General features: G+C 36.5%; 1 protein-coding gene across 2 annotated transcripts in view; it reads right to left on the bottom strand.

Annotated features, from left to right (window-relative positions):
- Positions 1–13,770, bottom strand: part of LOC139978157 (unconventional myosin-Ie-like) — a 57,047-nt gene that overhangs the window by 7,216 nt on the left and 36,061 nt on the right. For both annotated transcript variants that reach the window (XM_071988059.1, XM_071988058.1), the window contains exons 10-23: positions 13,349–13,516; positions 12,002–12,085; positions 9,249–9,416; positions 8,393–8,478; positions 7,008–7,089; positions 6,270–6,376; positions 5,666–5,764; positions 4,886–5,030; positions 4,384–4,498; positions 3,358–3,527; positions 2,603–2,748; positions 1,781–1,930; positions 611–759; positions 104–247 (exon numbers count right to left, since the gene is read on the bottom strand). In XM_071988059.1, the coding sequence (XP_071844160.1) occupies positions 104–247; positions 611–759; positions 1,781–1,930; positions 2,603–2,748; positions 3,358–3,527; positions 4,384–4,498; positions 4,886–5,030; positions 5,666–5,764; positions 6,270–6,376; positions 7,008–7,089; positions 8,393–8,478; positions 9,249–9,416; positions 12,002–12,085; positions 13,349–13,516 (1,813 nt within the window). The remainder of the gene's footprint in view (positions 1–103; positions 248–610; positions 760–1,780; positions 1,931–2,602; positions 2,749–3,357; positions 3,528–4,383; positions 4,499–4,885; positions 5,031–5,665; positions 5,765–6,269; positions 6,377–7,007; positions 7,090–8,392; positions 8,479–9,248; positions 9,417–12,001; positions 12,086–13,348; positions 13,517–13,770) is intronic.

Below are 13,770 nucleotides of genomic sequence, written 5' to 3'. Positions count from 1 at the left end.
AAACTATAACAACATTACTTGGCATCAATATCCAAATAATGGATGGTGCTGTTAATAGGTAAAAAAGAAAAAAGAAAACAAAAAAATTAGGTCTGGAACAAACCTTTCTGGACCTGAGCATATCCAGGACCCCCTGGACCCCCAGGGGCTTTCCTTTGTGGTCTGCCTTGTTGGCCCTGGGATACGTGGCCATTGCTAGAGGCTGGGGCCCTGTACTTGTAGGAAGAACCCTGCCTCTGACCTGGTCCTGCAAGGAAACAAGAAATTGAAATAAGTTACAACTATATAACTCCAAAAAACTACACAAATTGCAATGTTGTTGCTTTTTTTAATAAGACTAACATTTTGACTAAAATCCACAAGTCACTAAATCCAACCCCATGCTAATCAATGTTTTTTTTCACCCTTTTTCAAATTTGTTTATAGTTGGATTCCCGGTCAGTTTTCTGTTGTTTATCCACATATATACAGTAGTTAGATATCTTCACTGTCTTTCTAACATTAATGTCACGTGGTCTACCATCAATAATACCCAGTACAAGTTCCGCTACATTATTATTATATCATATATTAATAAGTCAGTAATATGCCGTGTGACAATGATACTTACTAGAGGTACGGTCCAAACCAGGTCCTACGCTGACTAACAATTTCTTGCCGCTGGGCCGAACGATGGCCAAATCGCCCTGGCCTACGCTGAAAGTGACATTACGATTGCCTCCCCCACCCCAGCCTTCTTTCTTGACCGCAAACTCGATACTGTAAGAAAGAGATTAAAATCATACCAAAATGTCATAATGGTTAACAAGATGTGGATGGACCCTGTCTCTCTCTAAAAGAGGGTCACATGGCGTTTTAGGATGGGTATCTAAATTTATAATTTACAAAGGTGACAAATCAAAAGCAAAAATTTCACACAAACAAGCTGTTGCACTGTGACAAAGTTGGTAACCTATAGAGTAATATCCAGGTCAGTTTATGCTTTTGTAAATGTAAGAGAAAACTTTCAGAGGTTTGTAAATAATCATCAAATGATATGTCTCTTTCAGTTTTGTACATAGCTGAAGTTAAATCACACAAAATAATAAATACAATGAGGAATACACTAAAATACATGTAAAACACTGTGTAGTTTCTGTCTCTCTGAAGCATCACATTGTGGAGTGTTAGCTCAGTGGTAAACGCCGGTGCCTTTCAATCATAAGGTCCCCGTTTCGAGTCACTCCAAGATTAATGTATGTCGTCCACTTACAGAGTTGTTGACAATTGACAATTCATAATCATGGACATTAAATATGAATCTAAGAGACTGGCTTCGGTCAGCTTGCGGCTTTGATAAGCCAATGAGGCTTCTTTGCGAGTTCCTGCTTGCAGGAGGATCTAACATACATACATACTATTGAAAGTGACAATTGTACAATCGTAACAATGGGGCTCTCTTGCCATGCCAAACATCAACAGAGGGGCACGGTCATATCGATCCTATCAAGTTCCACGAAAACTTGACGAGCAGTAGTTTCTGACTGCAGCTCATAACGGTAACCATGAGTTGATCACTAGTGGTATATAAAATTACATTCGTAACTATTGAAGAAGACATGTTTTCAAACTTATTTTTTTTAAATTTCAAGTTACTATAAGCACCTAAAGTTGTTGTTTTTTAAGCCCCTTTCTCGTTTGGACAAACTGCACCGAGTGGAACCCTTGAACCGGTCAATCAACCAGACAACTGAACGATGGATTTGGAAGACTAGTATACAAAGTGAATGTGTATTATTACCTGTTGCTGAACTGGATGTTTAATTTTGACCCAGTTGTACTCTCAAATTTTTTGCTCAAGACTGTCAGGAATTCGGTCTTAAAGACCGATTCCAAGAGACTTGCATAATCGTTGGCGATATGAAGGACAAAGAAGTCATCTTGAAGAGTACTGGAGGGGAAAAAAAATGAAGGAAACTTGTGTAAAAATATTGACAGATATAAAATGTATGACATAAATTGTTACTTAACCAAACATGAGTTTAATTTTAAATAAAAAACCATGTACATGTAAAAGAAGCAACACAGGAAAACCACACAGTTATAACACAATTTGTAAACATGTATCAAAGGCTTATCAAACTTAGGGGTCCATAAAATCTTACATGAGGACTGCACCAGACTACTACCACTAAGAATCTATGACAGCCCAGCTTGGACTATGTGATTCATGTTAAAAAGGAACTGAATCGACCTTCGTCGTCATGTTCGGAAAACTGTAGATAAATTTCCCAACATTCGAAGAGATCCTACAACCCAACTAAACATAAGGTTTCATTTGCCGGCCATCTGAAATGTGCGTTCGAGAATGCACAATGGGGGGTAGGTCATCTGAGGGGGCGTAGGTCATCTGAGGGGGGTGGCAGGAAGGAGGGGCATACCCTAGGAGGCCTCTATTTTCACTTTTGTGATACTTCTTGTTTCTCTCCCAGAGCATGTAATTAATAAGCACAATGAGTCGGATGCGACTGACGTATAAGGCAGATTAGACTTTTGTTACGGCTTGACATTTTCTTGATTTATTTTTCGTTATTCGACGTTATCTCGGGGGCGGTCCTCTTACCTGAGTGATACTGATTGGATCTGTTCCAGAGCTAGCTTCCTCTTTACTACATCCCTGATGACTCCCTTCTCTGGACCTTTCTTGACTTGTTCTCTCCCGAGGAGATAAATGTGCTTGGCTGACAGCAGGAGATCCCTCTTTGAAACCTGACGAAACAAACAAGAATAAGCCGATCCTGTTATCTTATTTCCTTCCTTTTCTTAGGGGGAGGGGCGGGGTGGAGGAGGGGTTGTCTTATAATTAAATCCAGTCAGTTTTCTGTTTATGAATTGCTCACGAAAAAAAAGTTGAGTAAAGTGGGACAAAATGAGAGAAAGAAACACAACATTTATTTCTGGAAAAAAAAAAATAATATTACTTCAGTGAACCTGTACAGAAAATACTTAGAACAACATTAGTTCCTGACCAATTCTTGATCACTTTAGTACAACTTCGTACATCAAGTTTGATATTATTATTATAACATACTGACAGTTACCTAGACTTTGTTCTCGATGGCAAAGAAGTCTTTGGCTAAAATGGGATTTGAACCAACGACAGCAGGGTCACAAGCCCTGCCGTGAGGGTCACTGGTTTCCAAATCCCATTCTAGATGAATATTTCTTCTTTCTTTACCAGGCATTTATAATTTCCAGACCAGTTTTTCTGCCGTTCATTAACTGATATGAATTTCTCTCCCTCCTGCAAAGTGTTACCGAATATGTAAACACCAAACAGCAGTCGAGGGATAAACAGTGTCTTGACGTAACATCTACCTTAAATCTCCTGTCGTACTTGTTGACTTTGTCGGCAAATTCAATTCTTTCTCTTCTACCAACCAGAGCTTGTAACGACGGCGTCGTCTCAAAGCCGATGTAGTCGCCGGCGAAGTTGCGATTCAAACTGTACCTTCGTCTCTCTTTCTTATTGTACAAGAGATCGCTTGCTGTAAAAATACAAATCATCAATAAATTTCACATTTTCCTACAATGGTATGAAAAGTAAAAGAACCTCAGGTTTTAATACTCAGGTTGCTTTTAACAATAAACTTTTTTTTCCAAAAAAAAAGAAAAACCTTTTAAGAAACTACTTCTTCCACTGCAAAGAGCCTAGGTAAACGTAGGTAAATATAAAAACTGATTTTACGATCCTGGCAGAATCTTCTTCAGAGGCTGGCTGAAAATGAAGTAACAGGTCCGTGTTTGCTTCAGTTAGCCTCTGAAGAAGCTACAGTACTGCTTGGACCTAAACCTTGGGCCGTCAAAATCTAAAAAAATTCTACAACACTGACCTATATTACACTTTTTACTACTACCTGAGTCCATGATATATTTCTTATGCCAAAGCTTGACAAAGTTGATACAATTTTAGTCTGCTGTTGGCAGGTTACTAGAAGACCAAACATACCCTACACCGGTGGCTAGGCTATTTACATTTCAGAGTTTCATTGACATCACAACCAAGTTTATAAATTATAAAGCAATTTACCACCAGCTCTCCTAATGTGTAAAAGGTCATTTTTTTATGTATTTTAGATCCTCCTGGAAGCAGGAACTCGCGAATAAGCCATCATTGGCTTATCAAAGCCGCAAGCTGACCAAAGTCAGTCTCTTAGATTCATATTTAACGTCCATGATTACGAATTGTCAATTGTCAACAACTCTGTAGCTGGACGACATACATTACTCTTGGAGTGACTCAAAACTCGGGACCTTATGATTGAAAGGTACCGGCATTAACCACTGAGCTAACACTCATGTATAAACCAATATAAGGGCATTTGAATCATTAAACATATTTACCTTGTGTCTTCAGCCTAAGGTAGTACTTGTGTGCATTAAATCGTCTAAATGCTTTCTGAATTATTCTTGCATAGAAGTCAAACTTTCTCTCTCTCTGTTCTTCCAATAAAAACAGCTGCAGAAATTAAAGAGATCAAAGTTTAAATGCAGAGTGAAGCAGATGTTTCTAGACTTGAATACTTACTCCTACACAAGCTGTTTTCCAGTTGAAATAATAAACTTATCCAAGTAAATAAGTAATCAAAAACTGAATGGAAAAAGTTTCCCATTATGCATCTACTTGCTTATATATATATATAGAAAGTAAAATGCAGAGTGAAGCAGATGTTTCTAGACTTGAATACTTACTCCTACACAAGCTGTTATCCAGTTGAAATAATAACTTATATAAGTAAATAAATAATCGAAACTGAATGGAAAAATAGTTTTCCATTATGCATCTACTTGTATATTTATATATAAAAAGCAAAAATTACGGAAAAAAAATCCTTGAGCGACTCACTGATTCCGGATTCTTGATGAAGACTTTACTCCTGCCAAGTTGAAACTGGTCTGGATCCATGTTGACAACCTTCATGAGATGGTTGATACCTGATCGTTCATCGCCTCGCCACTGTGGCCAAGTCTCGGGCGTTAGGATGGCATACCTATCAAGCAAAGAAGTGACACACAGACATGATGAACAACCCCTTACAGCTGCTACGCTCAGTTAAGCAACCAACATTTTGCTGGATTGAACAGAGAACACATAATAATATTAGATAAAAATCTTCACAACTTGAATTGTGGTGAGAAGGAAGAGGGAAAAGATCTGAAGGGTGGGGGGGGGGGGGTCAACAGTGGTACATTGCAAATCTTAGCTATTGTCGCTAGCAGGGGAAGATTTGAATACAAATATAGAGGGGACAGGTAATAGAGGATATGAGGAAAATAGAGTCAGTAGTCAGCAATAAAAAATATGGATGGTCTTAAAAAAAAAATTCTAGATTATAATTTGTTCATAAATGTTAAAAATGGCATTTTTAAAATATATGGGGAGTTTTATCAATTGCAGGGAGATATATCAACACTTAACTTTCATAACCTTGTTAATGGCAACTTGTTTTGGATCAGATTATAATAACTGAAACCCCAAAACTAAAATATCTGTCTGTCTGAGTCTGCATAGCACACACATCAATAACATGGTTGAAGGAAGTCATAATTAGTTCTAAAAATAGTCCAAACCGGATATAAACTGAAGGAAACACTAGATGTTATAATGTATTTGTGTCGGATTTACCTTTTGAGAAACTTCATGAAAGGTCTCCTGTATGCAAAACCTGCTCGTCTGACCCGGACGTTCTCCTTCAGTCCCAGATACTCCACCTGATGCAGAACTCTGTAAATGCAGGATTTAATCTCGATATTCAACGGTTTGATGAGGGATTGGAATTATTATCACCAGTACCATTGCTCTCATGGATCTGGGTACAATCTATTCCTAAAATAATCTATAAATCCATGTACATATTACAAAGTCATTTTTATTTTAAGTTGTACTGTCATATCCGAAAGTTTCATACCGTAACTTTTGTCCTTTCTGTATGAATTATTACGTGTGTTTTAAAATAAGTTCGGATTTGATCTTGGAATCAAAAGCTATTGCTGCAAAATCATCCAAGAAGTGGTTAAGGTTCTCAAAATGTTATAAATCTTTCCAAATATCTAGCAATTCTATGGCTGGCTAAACAGTGCCTTTGAAATATGGTCAATAAACTCAACTCATTAATACTAATGATAACTAGTCCTTAATTCTTCTTAACTATTTCAAAAGAAAATATAAACAAATTCCGAGTAAAAGCAAGGTGTATTTTTATGCATATTTATGGCAGAAAATGACCAACCTCTTATCTTCCCAGTCCATAGGTTTTTTCGTTTCATTTGGCTTGATACATCTGATGTAGTGAGGGGTACACTTCATGAGCTTGTCCACCAGAAGGTTAGCTTGGGACTGAAAACAAACAGTTTAAATTTCACCGTCAGTTTTGGTAATACATGCATATATTTAATGTCGTTTTTGAACTTCAAGATACAGAGCCAAAAACAATTTTGAAAAGAGAAACTTGATCACGACAACTTCTGTATCTCAGTCGGAAAGGATGTACACATTAACATAGATCTGTGAAAGCCGCACATAGCTTACGATGACTAGTTTACAAACTGAATCTATCTAGGCCCCTAAGTCTTGGCAGTGACATGAGTGTTTCAGAACATTCCGTGTCTGAACAGCTGGGTATATAACACATGGGACTTGCACTCCCGCGGTCACTGCTTGTTGTTGAATTTTCCCCAATCACCAATCAGTACCTTCTCAGCTGAATCGTGTGACCTATGACCTTACCAAAACCATCTTTGTCATTGTTGCTATACACACCAAACAGGAAAGCTAGTGTAAGAAAATTTTCACGTTTCGACATGCAAAAGGAAATCATTTTTTTGGCAGTATTTGGTACCTCCCTGGTTTATTTATATATTCTCCCTGGTTTATTTATATATTCCCCCCGCCTCCCACGCCCAGTTTTAGAACAGTAGATTTTTTTAAATCAAAGAAGACTTTTGAGCAGTTTCTCAGCCATTCTTACTCGGATTTTATTTCCTGCTGTGGTTGGTTTCTTCTTGTTATTCACATCAATCTTCTCTGGGAACAGCTGACATATAAAAGGCCTAAAAAGGAAAAAAAAGTTTCATAAGCCTATAACAAACGAAAATGGTACATCATTGAATGTAGATAAACTTTCTTTCCCCCAAACAAATCCATTAAAAATAATGCAGATTCTGATGTAAAAAAATAAAAAATTGAGTTGGAATTCAAAGGGTTTGGGGTTTTGTACTATGGGTTTGCAGGTATAGGTTTGGGTCAGGTACGATCGGTTTGGTATGTAAGTGCTTGTGTTTAAATTTACCAGTTTTGCTTGGCATTATGTGTTTGGCTTGGTGTTACAAGTTTGGTGTTGGTGTGATGGCTTTGACATGGAATCTACTAAATACAGCTTCATCTTAAGAGTTTGATTGGGTGTTATGGTTATTATGAGTTAAAGCTTGACACCCCATGTGTGGGTTGGTGTGATTGGGCTGGTTTGGTTTTTAAAGTAAAAATACCATTGCATTGTATTTAGCACATGATAACTCACAATGAACAATAATCGTGTCAGTAAAAAACTTTGTCATACGAGAAGTAGAATTTCTTTGGGAAAAGACCTGAACTAATTAATCTGGTGATTAGTAATTTGAGTAGTATGTATCCGTGAATGCTTCACTTTTGAGATATTTATTATGTTTGCTGAAACAGGATACGCCAATGTAAACACAGCTATGAGAGTAAACTATTAGCAATTGGTTATGACATCTGGCAATTAAAACTATCAATTGAATGGTAGTTAAGATGAATCATATCGTAAACACAACCTCTTATAATTATTATGATAACACCACTCCCTTCATCATGGGGGATATGATGGAAGTAATCAAACTTAAAATTATAAACATAATATGAAATAATTATACAATTAATAATCATAAAATAATAAAACTATATTTATACAGTTATAAAGTGCAACAATATCCATCAATGTACAATGTTCACACGCATTCTTACAAAAGTACAAACCAATTAACCATTTTTGGTTTGAAAATATCAAAGTTTTAAACTTGATTAAACTTTTAAAACTTACAAAAATTAGAGATTTAAAGCAAGTATTAAATAAATGTGTTTGAGGCAACTTTTAATTCCAAAGAAAAAGCAAAAACTGGTAAGAAAGCAGAGAAATTGCACCTTTTTTTTTAAAGGGGCTTAATGTGTCAATCCAAGCAAGATAAATTTCATTGTAAACGGAAACATCTGTCTAAATTGCTAATCATTCACACGACAGACTGATTTGGCAAGAATTACCCACAATTCAACATACCGTCCTTGATTATGAATCTCAGATTCTGATAATAAAAAAACAAGATGAAGCGATTAACTCACTGGTTGCTAGACTGCATCAGTTCTATCAGATCCACAAATAGGACATCTCGATTCCTTTCACAGAAACCGTCTGCTGTATAACTCACCTGTAGAACAAAATGGCAATTATGTATGTGGTTTTATTTCTTACAGACGTAATGCCACCTTCATACCAATTGTCTAAGTTAAACCCCACCCCCACCCCCAACCCCCTTTACTCAGTTTAGGATCCACACCAAAACCTGGGGTTGTTAATGTTGAAGATGATAATCCGCACCAAAACCTGGGGTTGTTAATGTTGAAGATGACAATACCAAACAGGGAACACTGAGGTACTGGGTAGCTTAGTTAAAACAAAGTAAGAAAGTGTGTGAAACCAGTGTACCTAACCAATTAGTATGACAACAGAAGTTGTAAAAATGTCTATTTTCACCAACTCTCATACATCGATTCCTTCCAGCAGCAGAGCCTCAAGATCTGACACAATCTTTAGCAAACAGTTGTATACATCTGTCACACCAGCATGGCGCCTTAAGTTGTTTATTTATCATGTAATTATTTAGATAATCTCCATCCCTTGTCTACTAATCCCCTTTCATGTATCTCATCGTGTTCACCGTGCTCATTAACCTGTCTGTATTCTGTGCATGTTTTTGTCCCTTCTGTTACTGTTACTTGTCATTCAGCCTCTGAAGAAGATCCTGTTAGGATCGAAACGTCAGGCCAACTTACTTTTACACACACTGTAATTATTTAGTTCAGTATCAACTGCTATCAAGTACATGACCCCTGACAGAGAAGTACCGATTAAATTTTACCGATATATATGTATTCACAAGAGGCTATACAGAAATGTTAACATGTAAATATCACTCACTTTGCCAGCATAGTGGTGAATGACAAAGCCCTGGTTGTTCCCTTGGTAGTGCTGGTGGGTGCCCACAGCACCGGACAGTTTACCGAGGAGTTTGGTGTCTGCACCCTCCGTGACTGCATGCATGGTAGCACACACATCGTCCATCACGCATATGATGCCGATAGGTTTCTAAAATTGAAAAAAAAAAAAAAAAAAACCTTTCTTATCAAGTAACAGCCATTGTAATATTCCCAACTGCTATAAAATCTAATGAGATACATAGAGATAAATGCAGTTGAAAAAGGCAGAGGTGCTGCAAAAATAAAAAAATAAAAAGTTGATGTCATTTTATTTTATTTTAAGGGAGCTATAAACACTGATCAAAAGAAAAATTATACTTCTACTTGTTACACCATCAATGTGAAGAGCAGAAGGGGGATAAAACCCATTAGAATTGCTACTAAAATAATATTTTTTGGCTTCTAAAAGAGGTACACCTTTCCTGATTACTTCATCACGCTTTGGAAAAGAACAAATTTCGCTTTCAGAACTACTGCTAACAAGGGATGTTATTTCTGAAAGTAGAAATAGCATCGTATTGAAAGAGTTCAATGTTAAACATGACTTTCTTTCATTTCTGATTTCAAGAGATAATTATAAATTATTAAAAGCAGCAATACTATTTTGACTCGGCTTTCAGAAACTTCACAGAAAAATAAAAAGAATGAAAGAAGCAGAGAAAACTAAACAAATTCTACTCCAAAAGTCCTGTAGAGGTACATATAAAAAAGCTATTGGGTCTGACATTTGTCTAAATGGTAGGATCTTCTTGACCCGCAAAATGAAAGGAATGTATTCTAAATTTCCATTTGACCGAAATTTTGCAATAATAGGCGAAAAAATCAAAGAAGTTTTGTTAAAATTGGGCAGATAACTGTGAATCCTACTTTAGAAGGGACACAAACCCAGTCAAGTTATTGATTTTTGTGATAGAGATAACTGTCATGCACAACCTCACACACAAGACAGAAGACTTGATCAAGTCTAAAAATGACATCATCGAGCCATAATCTGTTAAGCTTTTCTTTCTTTAATAACAATGAATATTTTCTGTGATGGAGATGAGTTTTGCAAACTGCTGAATCTTAAATATTAATTAAGCTCTTGACAAGACCTAACGATGGCATTAGTTTCAGTGTCAACACTGTTAACAATTCTACCTGAAAATATGAAGAAAAAGGTCAAAGTGAAAGTAAAAGTTTTCAGATCCTATTCAGACAGCCCCCCTTAACACGGCTGTTGAGCTAGGATATCTCTAAAAAGAGGTTACATTTACTTTTAGCCATTCTAGGGGAGATGTTTCTTCACTTAACCATTGAAGGGGAGTGCTCTTCACTTAGCCATTGAAGGGGAGTTGTTCTTCACTTAGCCATTGAATGGGAGTTATTCTTCACTCAGCCATTGAAGGGGAGTTGCTCTTCACTTAGCCATTGAAGGGGAGTTGTTCTTCACTTAGCCATTCTAGGGGAGATGTTTATTCACTTAGCCATTCTAGGGGAGATGTTCTCCATTTAGCCCTTCGAGGGGAGTTGTTTCTTCACAAAGATCTCTGTTATTTAAAGCTAAAGATGATGGTTGGCTTTGTGTCCCATTTTGTAATTATAACGATGAGACTTAGAAATCACTGCCAGCAAATTTGTCTCACATATCAGCTAGGGAAGCAAACTTATGAAGGAAGCAAAAGTAAATAGGATGAATATTACTTTCACAATTCCAGCAACCATAAATTTACGATGAATATAATTGTTAACTTAATGACTATCAAACTGAACTTAAGGGTTATAATGTTTTAGACAAGAGGAAGTGTAGTCACGCAACACTTACAACATAATATCTAAATTAATCTTTATCAAGATATTGAGCTGTAAACTTAAACTGGGATTGCTTTCATAGGCAGCTAAGGAAAACTTAAAAAAAGAGAAACTTTTCAAAACCTAATCCATGTTTGTCCCATTTATTTGTTTATATATATGCATGAATCTGAAGCCATACAGATATACTAACGACTCAGAGGATGGAAGGGAAAGAATTCTGGGAGGAAATTTAATTGTCATAAAAGAACAATGTCCAACCCTGTCTTATCGAGATACCACCTTCAAGTAATGTAAGGTGTCATGTATAAGGTACCCAATATTTAGACGTACTGCCCCTATTCAAATGAATTCCAGAATTTTGATAGAACACTTGATCTAAGCAAGTCATTTAATTTGATACAATTGTTTTTATGATTTATTTGAGTTTCATCCACTGTAATGCTTGGGCACTGAACTACTAAAATGCTTGAAACATGGGGTTAAATTATTTTACCCCTGCAATTAAAAAGTTTTAACCCTTCTGTTGAATGATTTACTGTTGCCAATGTAACAGCAATGCAAAACATTTGCTGGATAAAGTTCATGGAAATTTCACAAATGACTATTGAAAAGAATTACAGAATTTTGATTAAGAAACAGGGTATATAAATAACTCCTTCAATTTGATACTTATTGCTTTTACGTTTTATATATTTCTTTTACTTTGGCGTACTGTAATGCTTTGGGCGCTAAACTAAATAGTGGACTCCTGGGTTTAAATTTACTTACCCCTGCAATAAAATGCTTTAGCCCTGCCCTGCAATTAAATGGTTTACCCACCCCTGCTTTTCAATGGTTTATTCTTTGCCTATGAAACAGCAGTGCAACACATAGCATCTGTACTGAGACATTATAACTTACTTTACTCTCGATGAGATCACACACAACCTTGTTGTTGAAGTACTCGATTGGTTTCCACTTGATTCCTTCTTGGACGTACTCTTCCTGTGTGTAACAAAACCAGAAACTCAAAAGTACAACAGATATTAAGACATTAATATTGCAAATAGGAACATGATCTGAAACAATGTATGGCTATCTGTATTATTAAAGGGAGAGACATTTGTGAATTGGAAAGACAGTCAAAAAGCTATCTTTGAAAAGGTGATGTTAAAACTTGTCCACAAATGAAAGCATCACATTTCTACATATATCTTACTTGTTAAATAGATGATTTCCTCAAAAGGAATACTACAGCAGACATTTTGGCATTGGAAGTTTGAAATAGGAAGTGTTCAACATTCTGAATTAAAGATCTGGTCATTTTCAATGTCATTTCATGGTTTGGCTAATTAAACAGTTCCTTTCAGTCCAGCAAATGCTACTCAGCGGGTAGTCTCTGATATCATCATGGTGGCAAAATCGTCTTCAAAAGATTTATTTTCCTTTCATAATCTTGTCATTGATCATTTCTCATTTTGAAATGTAATTTTAGTCTGAACGTTTGTGGATATAGCTAGAAATTTACCTCAGGTTCAAGCTTTCAATAAATTTCGAATTTGAATGTAAAATAAACACAGTTCTTCCTCTGTGAATGGAATGATTTGAACATGGCCAAAACCCCCCCCCCTAAAAAAACAATTTTGACATTTCACTCTGCAGTCACAGGACAATATATTTGACAAAACTTAACACATTTGTATCGTCATGATAATATATACTATCCCAATGCGTTTTTTCTTCTCATGAAGCGATGACAAGGATGTTATTTGACAGAAACCTGTTATAACAACTGGGCATGTCCCTTTACAGGAACTGCACATTCATGAGTAAATGAAACCATAACATTTAAAAGCCATTAGGAGCTTCATGCTTCATGCTGATGTTGATAAAGGTAAATATACTGACACAAAAATTGCCAGATTTGCTGAGGTTGCACATATTGTTTCCAAAAACTGGCAAACTGGCACTTTTCATACAATCTTTATGTTGAGAGCTATTTGCCTGAGAGACATGCTTTTGTAACATATGTTGAAGTTCGGTATCATCAAGAGATTTTTTCTTTTTGCTTCGATTTTCAGTCCCCTTAATATTCAAAGTACTCATAGAATACTAAGAAGTACTGTTCTCAAACTTGAACAACCTGGGTGACCAATAGACCTCTTTCCTTCAACTTTATGATGTGCAGGATGTTGGTTGGGTTAAAGGGTGAGGGGAAGGTGGAGAGAGAATAGAAGGTGAGATTGGTAAAAATCGTTACGAACAAACCTGTTCTGCCTTGAGGGTCAGTTCGATGAAGATCTGTTGTAATTTTTCATTGACAAAGTTGATACAGAACTGTTCAAATCCATTCTGCTGAAAGATCTCAAACCCGTAAATGTCCAAAACACCGATTGTGATCTCGACCTGGTCCTTCTGCATAGCTTTGTTTACAGCCTTGGATTGAATAAAAAATACAAGACAGACTTTACAGCAACTCCCAGGGAAAAGGTCACTGTTGTCCTCACGCATTTAACTGTATCTACAAGCTTTTGACCGAATGAAATAGGGGACCGACTTTACATCAAGTCAGGGGTTAAAAAACGGGTCAACTGTTCTCACGCATGGCTGTTTTTACAGTCTTATGCACAGCACTTTAAAGAAAGTTAAGGTCATGGGTTACAGAATTAAGGCGTAGATCTATTCAATAC

This window comes from Apostichopus japonicus, chromosome 13, assembly GCF_037975245.1.
Source record: "Apostichopus japonicus isolate 1M-3 chromosome 13, ASM3797524v1, whole genome shotgun sequence".
NCBI lineage: Eukaryota > Metazoa > Echinodermata > Holothuroidea > Aspidochirotida > Stichopodidae > Apostichopus > Apostichopus japonicus.
The sequence above is the reverse complement of the archived record's forward strand: the minus strand, read 5'-3'. Positions and strand labels throughout refer to the sequence as shown.